The sequence below is a fragment of the Orussus abietinus genome, unplaced genomic scaffold (genome assembly GCF_000612105.2).
Source record: "Orussus abietinus isolate OABI.00-Male unplaced genomic scaffold, Oabi_2.0 scaffold877, whole genome shotgun sequence".
NCBI lineage: Eukaryota > Metazoa > Arthropoda > Insecta > Hymenoptera > Orussidae > Orussus > Orussus abietinus.
Window position 1 is genome coordinate 1 of NW_019395018.1, and position 11,368 is coordinate 11,368.

The 11,368-nt window shown below is 38.6% G+C and overlaps 2 protein-coding genes across 3 annotated transcripts; both read left to right on the top strand.

The window, feature by feature from the left end:
- Nucleotides 1-90: 90 nt before the first annotated feature.
- LOC105700095 (protein fuzzy homolog) lies at nucleotides 91-3,114 on the top strand. 2 transcript variants are annotated; one of them, XM_012425679.1, is made up of 5 exons: nucleotides 91-248; nucleotides 778-1,170; nucleotides 1,650-1,847; nucleotides 2,041-2,240; nucleotides 2,445-3,114. In XM_012425679.1, the coding sequence occupies exons 1-5, from the start codon at nucleotides 171-173 to the stop codon at nucleotides 2,842-2,844; spliced, it is 1,269 nt and encodes a 422-aa protein (XP_012281102.1). In that variant the 5' UTR covers nucleotides 91-170; the 3' UTR covers nucleotides 2,845-3,114. The 2 variants fall into 2 exon arrangements, with proteins under 2 accessions (XP_012281102.1, XP_012281103.1); XM_012425680.1 differs by lacking the exon at nucleotides 1,650-1,847.
- A 419-nt stretch (nucleotides 3,115-3,533) lies between these two features.
- LOC105700094 (proteasome subunit beta type-5) lies at nucleotides 3,534-4,999 on the top strand. The gene is made up of 5 exons (XM_012425678.2): nucleotides 3,534-3,724; nucleotides 3,996-4,152; nucleotides 4,232-4,444; nucleotides 4,522-4,755; nucleotides 4,835-4,999. The coding sequence occupies exons 1-5, from the start codon at nucleotides 3,548-3,550 to the stop codon at nucleotides 4,933-4,935; spliced, it is 882 nt and encodes a 293-aa protein (XP_012281101.1). The 5' UTR covers nucleotides 3,534-3,547; the 3' UTR covers nucleotides 4,936-4,999.
- The last annotated feature ends 6,369 nt before the right edge of the window (nucleotides 5,000-11,368 follow it).

Genomic DNA, 11,368 nt, shown 5'->3' on the forward strand with positions numbered 1-11,368 from the left:
ACAGGACGCGGTCGCTCGATTCTTCCCGTGAATCTCTCAACTCATCTCTGGTAAAGGGTTGCTAGGCGATAACGATGATAGCGTCTCGCGGTAGCTGCAAAACGCCGTGATATCGAAATGTTATTTTATTTATTATATTACTAAAACGTTTATTATAATTTATCAATGAAATGGCAGCTCATGTTATGTGCCTCACCTCCGCAGGAGGGATTCCAGTGTTTACTAGAAGAAAAGGAGAAGGAGAAATGGTATACTTCACTCTTTGTTGATAGTTGGATTAATCAGATTTTTAAATGAAGCAGAATGACAGAGTCTTATAATATGACAATATAGGTCTGTTAGGTTTTAATTTATCAAGATTTTGACAAAGCAGTATACTTAACAGTAAAATGTATAATTATATTGAATAATGTTCTAAGTACTTTTGCCCGTTAGGTGTTTTTACGAACTCTATTATTTTGTCCAACATACTACCTTTGTCTGCATTGTTTTATTCGTTTTGAGAACTGCATTGTGATTTTTTATAGTGAAATTAATATGCTAATGAAAAGATTTGAATCGTTATTAGTAATCTTTTATTTTTATTAAATCCGTCAGGTTTGGAATGTTAAGTGAATTGAGAAGTGAAAAGTTTATACAGTAGTTCTTATAATGTAAAATATGTGACAGCTATTGGAGATTTATTTTTTAGATTCTATTGTAGAAGCAGATTGTAAGAAATATACACTTTTTCCTAAATGTGCCAAGACTAGATCGAAGATGCGCTCTCAATTTCAGATGACGTTCTCTAAAATGGCGTCCCTTAATGGAGTACATATGTTTTTGAAGTCACAAAATGCAGATCTTTTGGTCACTTATATGCCTGACACAACGGTGGTATGGAAGGAGTTTGAAGGGTGTATAACGCTTATAGTCATGGCCAGTGGTACTACAAAATATGTCCTCGATAAGTTTCTAACATTGGTGTTTAACGCAATGGTTCTGGTAGCTGGTATAGATGAAATAAAGAATCCTCGGAATTTAGAAAGGTTGAAGAAGGATCTAAGAGTCTGCAATCCTATTATTGATAAACTGTTGGAGTGCCTCGATATTGGAGACCGCATAGGTTCAAAAACAGATTTAATTGACATGACGGAAAGTATCATGTATACTGAGAATCATTTATTTCAGGTAAATGTTAAAATAGTGCGATTAATTGTAAATACTGGATTAAGTGGACCACTTTTGCATTGCTTCTGGAATATCTTATTACAAAAATTGATAATTTAAATAAATAAGTATATATTTGATATGTAAAAAGTATATAGTTAGTGTAAGTTTTTCGCATGGTAATTAGTTGGATCATCTATTTCAGTGGTCAGGGATCCTATTCTCGAGTTCATACGATTAACTTTTGTGTGCGAATGTGACAGTTTTATATACAATTTCAAAACGTTGACAAATGAGGCACCTTTGCAACAATGTAACATTTTTCATGCGAAAATATACCCGTATGTAAAAAAAATCCATATGAATCCAAGAATCGGGTCCCTGATATCGATGAAACAAGTGCACATCGTTATTGAATATGTTGTGTGGGTTGTCGAGAATTATTCTATGTTCAAGCCTTGAAAGAGTAATTATACTTATTAAACTAATTTTTTTAACAGACTTGTCTCGATGCTTACATGGAAAGCTTGGATTCTATGTATGGTTGTCTCTTAGTGCATGGTTGTTTAGCTGTAGCAACTGAGTGTTGGTGGACCCTAGATACCATTGAAAGGAAATTATTAATAGCAGCTATGAATTCAGATAGCAATTATACTGCTCGTGACATGCCAGTATTCCTACCCTATAAAAGTCCAAATGTAAGTTCCAAATGTACACAGATAATTACGGTCTGGACATATTTTAAAAAGTACTAACTGATGAATTACCTCTTGTAACATAAACATTGTAACGTTTGATATTCTACCTGGTCAACAGAACCGGGACTGATAACACTATTCGATCTGACAATTTAAGGGGTTAATCCATAGGAACGTTTTAATTCTCTTTTAGGTAGCATTTAGACTAGTCTCAGTGACTTTGGTAAATCACATAGAAGTCCTCGCACTTTGTGGAACAATGCCAGAACTACCAGAAATTGAAAGATTGGCTATTCAATGCTGGAGAAGTAGTATCGACATACTGCGTACTTCCGAACTGTACTACCCCAGAAATTTCCCTGTTGGAACGTCATTAGATTCTGGTATTCTTGGGTAATGCGCACACCTTAATAATTTTATTTGAGCCATGAATAATAGAATCATAATATATTTTCAACATAATAAGACTTTATTACAAGAATTCATGTTAATACATGAAATATTAGATGGACAAGACTCATTGATCTTTGATACAATATTTATATATATTTTTTATCTAGGTAAAAATAATATTTGAGAAATCCAATGTATTTTCAGGTTTTTATTAGCAAACTACAAGGTGGAAAAGTTTGTGTTAAGTAGAAATTCTCAACATTCTAAAAACCGTATCACAGGGGCACATCGATTGGATACCTTACGAACATTCTACTATCAGGCAGTAGAAACGTTCATGCTTCTCGACGATACGCAAGAAGCAAATAAAGAAAGAAGTACTAATTGTTCTATGAATCCCACTTCAAGGCATAATAGCGAAGGATTATTTCATGGAGCAAAAGAAACTTATTGGTGTTCCGAATACCATAAGTGCCATGCGCTTAAAGATGACAGTCACATATTTTGTGTCTTGTATACATCCACCATTCCTACTCATACCATGCGATTGATTACACAAAAAACCTTGAAGACACTTTTAGCAGATAAACTAGTTTGCTGGTAAAATAACGCGTGTAATCGTTAGCTTATGTACCTAGACTTCGTCAAAGAATCACTTAGGGTGCCACAACTTAAGTTAACCGAAGTTTAACTGATTTACACCCGGTTAAACTAGAAACGAGTTAACTGGGGTTTAAGTGCCTTACAGCAGGTTTAAACCGGGGTTTAAGTATTTTGCAACAGATGGAAACCGGAGTTTACGTGGTTTATATGCAGTTTAAACTAGTTAAACTTCAGTTAACTCGAGTTGTGGAACCAGGCTATAATAAACTGGAAAGCTCGCAACGTTTAACCTTATTCTTGACTATATCTCCATCGTACCAGAGATGATTGTAATCCGGGATTTATCGGGGCCATGTCCAGTAAATCCGAATTTAAGTGTCGATCGAGACGCTCAGGATCCAATCTGTGTATTTATTAATACAATGGAGGTTGCAGTTTACTAAATCCGGGCCGGATAAATCCCGGATTAGGAGTACGGTGGAGACGTAGCCAATATATGTCAGTGAATATACCATGAGTAAGTAACTGTAGAAGTTCTATCAAATTAAGTGGGTAAGCTGCCTGCATTCCTCATTGGGGGCAGCGTAGAAGCGCGATTCCTTTAACCAGAGATTAACGATCCGTGCCACGATCTCTCAACTCATCTCTGTCTGTTGTTTCTCATCTAGTTATGTCTGAATTCATAGGTTCTGCATGCTTGTGGCATGTCATTCCATGCGTCGTTACTAACAGTAAAAATGGCGCTTGCTGAAGTTTGTGGTATTAATTCGATTGTGGATTTCAATTCAGTAAGCGAATACGATAAATCTCAAGAGCACGTTTTATCCTACACCAAAAATTTTCTTAACAATCTAGACCTTGCGTTACCACCGTTTCCAAGTGTGAGTATTAAAGACTGAATATTTGATTTATAATAAATCTCGAACATGCACTATCATGTTGTGTACCGAGCACCGATCGGTACTTCTTTCCAATCTAAGTAATAAATAAAAGTAGTGATGCTCTGATGGTATCGGTTCATCCCAATGCACACCTTATTAAAAGTTAATGCATCGAGTGCCAAGACAAATGAAACGTAAATTATTGTAGTACACTCGCTGGTCATCTGAGGCCCCTCTGGCGATCAGAGTGTTAATGTGAATTTTATTTTAGAGTGCCGATAATTTGTCATCGTTTACTAATGGAGTGGATGATACTGGAAAGCATATAAAAATAAAATTTGATCATGGGACAACGACCCTTGGTTTCTTATACAAAGGTGGCGTCATTCTTGCAGTTGATTCAAGAGCTACGGGTGGCCAATTCATTGGTAAAGTATCGTGACGATCTCTTAATACACGTGTAAATTATCTTGTAGGAATGCGTTATTAGAATTTTCTTATATACAGGGTCTCAATCGATGAAGAAGATTGTTGAAATCAATGACTACCTTCTGGGAACTTTGGCTGGGGGTGCAGCAGATTGCGTTTATTGGGATCGAGTATTAGCAAAGCAATGTCGTATGTATGAATTAAGAAATAGGGAACGAATTTCTATTGCTGCTGCAAGTAAATTGTTGTCCAATATGGTATATAATTACAAGGGTATGGGATTATCAATGGGTGAGTGAATATATTTCATTTGGATGCTTTTTCGACTAGTTATATTGCAGTATCTGAGATAGTTTTTATTTCTTAAGGTATGATGCTTGCCGGTTATGATAAACGTGGCCCAGGGCTATATTATGTCGATTCAGAGGGAACGCGTACACCTGGTAAAGTATTCAGCGTTGGTTCTGGATCCATATATGCATTTGGTGTACTAGATGCTGGATACGACTGGAATTTGTCCGATACAGAAGCTTATGAACTAGGTAGACGTTCCATTTATCATGCCACTTTCAGAGATGCCAGTTCTGGTGGTATTATAAGAGGTACCGAGCAAAAATATTCGTTACTTTTGTATATCGTTGCCTTCATTGTTATACCGTTAAATATGAATTTATTTTATAGTTTATCATATGAAATCCACTGGATGGGTACACATTTCTACCGAAGATTGCAAAGACTTACATTATGCGTATGAAGAAGAGAAAGAAAAGGCATCGAAGTGATTTCGTTTACTTAATTTAAACATCATGGGTCAACTGACCTTTCAATAAAATTATTTGTACCGAATACGTGTGAACTCGGTTCCCTTTTTCAATACAGGACATAAAATCTAAATCATTCAATACATGGATCTGACGAAATAACAAAGTTACATTGATAACTTTCTGGTAATAGTTTTAAGGTAGTAGTATTGGAATTAAATACAATAGACTCTCGTTTAACGCGAGTTCTTACAATGCGAATTCCTGTAACGCGCCAAAGATATTACGATTACTGTTTTTATATCATGCAATTATTTGTACAACGCGCCAAATAAAATACATTATGTGCATTATACGAGAAAAATTCTCATACAGCACGATGTCCTATAACGCGAATTCGTATGGCGCGTAACGTATGAATCGCGTTATACAGGAGTCTATTGTATTATGTGTGCATTAGTTACAAGTACTGAATTCAGATGTATTTAAGAACATTATGATTTTCTTCAAGGGTTACACCACTATGAGACTTAATTTACACCGATTACTTGGTACGCGTACTAGGTGTACTTTGTATCAAAATTAAATAAAAGAAAATGAAAGAAAAAGCCTTGGTACGCCTTTTGTACGTGTACTAAAAGATAAGTTGGTATCAAATCATCATTTATACCGAGAATGTAATGTAAAGTACGTCTTTAGCACACGTACCAATGATTGGTGTAAATTAATGGTCGGCTCCACCGACATCGATTAAATCATTACCTACCGTATGTTAAAGTAAACACAACTCATTCTAACCGAGGATTAATTTGTTAACCGAGGTCGGCTTAGCCGGGCGTAAGTCTAAGAGAATGATAATTTAAGATTAAGATATCCGTACCCCTTAGCACTTTGAATTCGAAGCAAGAGATTCCTCGCTCTGCCCTTAAGGTGAAGTGAAACCTCCTTCAAATCAATAAATTCAAACACAACACTTTTTTTTAACGGTATTGGACCAAACTGTCCGAAACTTTGACACATGACTCGTGATCACGTAACAATTGTCTTGACACATTGAAAATTTGGATAAAAAGTGTCTTACGCGCTTCTATGCCAAAACGATGGAAATACGAGGTGTCGGAGTGAAAATTTAATTGACCTGAAAATCACAGATGGCGTAGGGGGTCCCTCCGCAACCAATTAGGACCCCAGAAAGCATGAATCCAGAGGATTTCTGGAGTTTTACTTCCATTTCTTTATAATTAATATCCGAAAACGACAGGTGGAGTGTCCCATTTAGTACAATACCCAATATAATTCTACTCAGCTGTCAATATATAAACCAACGTCGGCAACGTAGGAATTAGGAAGAATCTTCTCTATCGACGTCGGTCAAGTTCCTCGAGGTGTTTCACTTCACCTTAACCCATTCACTGCCAACTGGTATTCAAAATGACGTTACCACCAAGGAGGGTATAGATGAATTTTAATTTATCGACGTTGATTAAATTTCACAGCGCCTTTCGTATCATCTTTATAGAGATCTAGGGCACGAAAATGGTCTAAAATCTTATTTCAATCGAAATCTATCGCTAGGTAGATTCGATATGACATGCGTAACGTGCCAGTCTCTCGATACAGCTATTAATTAAACTTGATGCCCGGGTCCGTCTACGTCAACCGAGCTCGTGGCACTCTATCGTCCGGACGCGTACTCTATTATCATCTATATATTAAACAGCACTTCCACTAGATGTCATCGGGTAGCGTCCACTAGATATCCCGGGGGAAGCTGTCGGGTGATTGGTGAGGCTCTGATATCGACACGGGAGCCCTCTCGTCATTGTTTTCCAACCAGAAGGGCGCAGCTCGTCCGAACGCGATATACCGTATGAGAAGACTCGGTCCCCTGTATTTCAAATTAATTCGCCGACGCCATGTCGTCCCGCTAATTGTCTAGAGCTCTAAATCCAGTAAGTTACGTCAGAAACGAAGAGAAATTCCCGGTAACTTATCGGTAATTTCTCCAAAGCCTCTTTTTATCGAGAAATGATGAGAATTTGAATTTTTCAACGGAGCGAACGAGAGGTTCCGATTAGCTATAGAGAAACATCGTAGAGGGGAATTTCCGTTGTACGTTCTCCGTAGCCAATCAAAACCTCCCATTCGCTTCGTCGCAGAATGAAATATCAGTTCGTTTGAAACAAATCGCGTGGAATTTTCCGTGAAGTTGTACATACGTGAATATTTTTAGCTGGAGGTAAATACGACCCTATAATCAATATTTTCTAATAGTTATTATTACTCTTTAGCTTGAACTTTGAAGTTGATTGAAAAAAAAAACGTTATTTAAACGAAGAAACCTAAAGTATAAATAACAAAATTAACGTTCTCTTAAATTCTCTATGTTCCCGGTAACTTACGGTATGTTTCACAGTTGCCTTCTGCAATTTAATGTTACCGAGAATTTTCGAACTCTATTATTGTCACCTACCCTCGACAGGGGGGGTTGATTCTCGCCGATAGGGGGCAAACATGCTCGAGTTGGAAAAGTTTTTACTCCCACGAGCACTCGTCCGTTTTAATCGCGCAATTTGGTTATCCGTCAGCAAGAGTGGCCGGACAGGAATTCGCGCGAGAATTTTTTTACAGAATTTTAAACATGACAATTGGAGCGTGGCTGGAAGTATCTTCCGCGATTTTATTATTTTACACGATCGATGCTAGTCGACTCGCGTGGATTAGGAAATACAGGCCGTTTATTACGTAGTTTTGACGAGAGCGCTCACTTCTCGCAGTTTCATCTCGTGTGGGTTTACTCGCCGAATTACGTATTCGCTGTATGAAAGAGCGAGATCACTAGCACTTTCGGTCTAGTGCTACTGAAAATAAAGGTACGTCTCTTGTAAATCGAAAATTGTTGAGAGGTAGTGGCTTATAGGCAGGAAAGGCGGGAAGATGGAAAGCCGTTGAAAGTAAACAAGAGGACTCGAGTCTATCCATATATTTTAAGTATGTATTACATTCATATTTACATGTACTGTAATTAGAAGTTCAACGATATAATTTTCTTATCATGCCCTGTAAGCATGATTTATTTAACAGTTTTCAATGTTTAATAATGTAATACAGAGATGATGTAATATAACCTCGCAATGACGAAAACTAACCTGTACATCCTAGTAAATTCTCTTTCTTCTAACGAAAATGAGTCTGAGGCATCGCGTAATTCGTTTGTTCTTCTAATAAGGTTATTATTACGTCCCCGAATGCGATTGTTGCCAAAAATCAAAACACCCAGGAGGTTTTACCATTTTTAATTTCGGTTTCATAATCCGTGGAAGATGGCGTTCACGGGGCTTATTTTTCTATCTTTTCCTGTATGCATCACCATTTGGCTTAAAAATTTGTGCCGAGCCAGTTCATATGAATGATCTCGCATTTCCACCACCAAATACGTTCCGTAATACCGGGAGGTACTAATTCTTCACATTTTCGCTCAATTTGCTTTACGTAATAGACTCCTACGAGGAATAGGTCTGCCAACAATCTACGGTGGTAAGGCTTAGGGTTGGGTAATTTCACGATTTTCGAGGTTTTTGTTGTATCATCAAATGTGTGTAAATCAAGTAGTTTACCGGAGAATAATTTAATTCACGTCAGCGGCAACCAGGAATAGAGCTTGAAAAGACGTGAATTCACGTCAGCGGTCGCAAATGTGTTAATATACCTTTTTGAGAATTTAAACATACATGCGAATTTAAACATGAATCCATCGAGTGGGAGGAAACAAATTCCGTCTCTTGGAGGAATATCTCGCATCGAACGGTAATCCTAGAGGACGAATCCGGCCCGAAGATGAAGTTTTAATTAATAACCGTGTTGATTAAAGGACGGAAGCTTTCTGATAATTATTCCAGGGCGCCCTTCTATGTCGATTCTGGTAATGATGTCGCGATTTCCGCGGGGGTTTGAGGTTAGGTACGCCCGGAGTAGTAATGAAATTCAATCGGATTAGTGCGCACCTCTTCTCGTCCCAACTAACACTTACACACGTTTTTATATGGACAGCTGGGTCGAATTATATTGGGTATTGCCCTAAATGGCATACACCACCTGTCGTTTTCGTACAATAATTATAAAGAAATCGAAGTAAAACTCCAGAAATCCTCTGGATTCATACTTTCTGGGGCCCTAATTGACTGCGAAGGGACCCCCTGCGCCATCTGTGATTTCCAGGTCAATTAAATTTTCACTCCGAGATCTCGTATTTCCATCGTTTTGGCATAGAAGCGCATAAAACACTTTTTTTGCCTTCATCTCGTTCAGAGTGCGAGTTTGTCGATTACCAGAGTGTTCTAAATTGTCGTAAAATTGTCCTGTCCCTTTCGTTTCTCATATCGGAGCCTTCGATAATTGTATATTGATCGAAATATGAGAGCTCGACGTGATTTTGCGTTTGGTCTGGGCTAAGTTAAAGATTTTTTTCTAGAAATCCAAATTTTGAATGTGTCAGGACAATTCTTAGATGATCACGAGTCATGTGTCAAAGTTTCAGACAGTTTGGTCCAATACCCTTAAAAAAAAGTGCAAAGTGTTGTATCCGAATCGACTGATTTGAAGGGGGTTTCACTTCGCCTTAAATCTAAATTTTCCTTCTATTTCTCGGTAAGGGACTAACAACGTTTTAGCCCCACGTTAAAGAGGTCCGATACACTTTTTCTTCCAGCCCTTGGTCTATTTTTTTTTTAGTTTCATCTTCGGTCGTGATGAAAAGTCGAAGAAGAAGCGGAAGGTCTTTTGGCCTAATTTCCGAAGAGAAGGTAGCAAGTCCGACGAGCGAAAAGGGCATGACGCATTTCGCCTCAAAGTAACGTCGAAGCGAATATCGCTGCTCTTTCGTTAGCTCAAGTTTTGTCATTTCACGGAAGAGATGCTTCGGCTCTTTGACGGTCCTTTATTAAAAAGCATTCTTCCCACTACTTCCGTGATATCTCCCTTCGTCACTCATTTCCCGGAGTCAATGAGGTACTTGTTCTCGCTCTTATAACCGGCGTGCCTTTGAATGAGACGCGAAATACCCGCTCATAATTGGAGGGAACTCTCGGGGAGTGATATTATATCGCATACGTGACATAATTTGTTTGCCGGATACCTACCTCGCGACTTTTTCTCCTTTCATCCATCTGCCTGCCCCCCTTCGTTCCATCTCTTTCTCTCTCCCTCTCTCGACGAGGTAGGAGAAAAGGACGGAAATGTCGATCCTCCTACAATCAAGATCCACACGTGCCCTGGTTTCGCGTGTCGATTGTTATTTGTTCCTTCGCCGACTTTCCTATTCATCCCGAGCTAACGACTTTCCCTACGAATCGTTGGATTCGAAAGATAATGTATGCCTTCTAATGGAATAATCGAGATTAAGGGATTAAGGTGAAGACCCCTCCAAATCAGTCTATTCGAATACAACACTTTTTTTTAAGGGTATTGGACCAAACTTTCCGAAACTTTGACACATGACTCGTGATCACCTAAGAATTGTTCTGGCACATTCAAAATTTGGATTTTTGGACAGACTTTCTGATGGATACGAAAGAAAAGACGAGTAAAATACGTAGATCAGTATGTAGGTACGAAGGTTCCACGGTTAATCGTCCTGGTACATTCAAAATTTGGATTTTTGGACAGACTTTCTGACGAATACGAAAGAAAAAATGAGTAAAGTACGTAGATAAGTATATAGGTACGAAGGTTCCGTGGCTAATCAAGTGGCTTTTTTTTTTAGCAGCATGCGGTCTCGCTCGATAGTCCGATTTGGTTCGGTCGGTCTTTCGAATCGAGCTCCTTTAGATTAAGGGTTCGTAATTTAAACATGACTTCCTAAGCGAATATCAGACACGATCCGAGAACCGAAACTGGACAGACGTCCTGGCGAATGGGGAAAGAAATATGAGTAAAGTACATAGGTACGAAGGTCCCGCGGCTAAGCAAGTGGCTTTTTTTAGCAACATGCGGTCTCGCTCGATAGTTCGATTTGGTTCGGTCTGTCCTTCGAATCGAGCTCCCTTAGACTAGGGGTTCGTAATTTAAACATGACTTTCTAAGCGAATACCAGACACGATCCGAGATCCGAAACGGGACAGACTTTCTTGCGAATACAAAAGAAAATATGAGTAAAGTACGTAGATAAGTATGTAGGTACGAAGGTTTCGCGGCTAAGCAAGTGGCTTTTTTTAGCAACATGCGGTCTCGCTCGATAGTCCGATTTGGTTCGGTCTGTCCTCTGAATTGAGCTCCCTTACGCTAGGAGATCGTAATTCAAACATGACTTCCTGAGTGAATACCCCCTCGCAATTACCAGACACGATCTGGGACCCGAAAGGGGACAGACTTTCTGGCGAATACGAAAGAAAATATGAGTAAAGTACGTAGATAAGTACATAGGTACGAAGGTTCCATGGCCAATCAAGTGGCTTTT

Bases quoted from the DNA above. Each gene is read 5' to 3' on its own strand.
- LOC105700094 (XM_012425678.2), top strand. From the start codon at position 3,548: ATGTCATTCCATGCGTCGTTACTAACAGTAAAAATGGCGCTTGCTGAA. The intron at 4,153-4,231 runs GTAAAGTATCGT...TCTTATATACAG, and splicing joins TACGGGTGGCCAATTCATTG to GGTCTCAATCGATGAAGAAG. The intron at 4,756-4,834 runs GTACCGAGCAAA...TTTATTTTATAG, and splicing joins TTCTGGTGGTATTATAAGAG to TTTATCATATGAAATCCACT.
- LOC105700095 (XM_012425679.1), top strand. From the start codon at position 171: ATGGCAGCTCATGTTATGTGCCTCACCTCCGCAGGAGGGATTCCAGTG. The intron at 249-777 runs GTATACTTCACT...TCTCAATTTCAG, and splicing joins GAAAAGGAGAAGGAGAAATG to ATGACGTTCTCTAAAATGGC. The intron at 1,171-1,649 runs GTAAATGTTAAA...TTTTTTTAACAG, and splicing joins CTGAGAATCATTTATTTCAG to ACTTGTCTCGATGCTTACAT.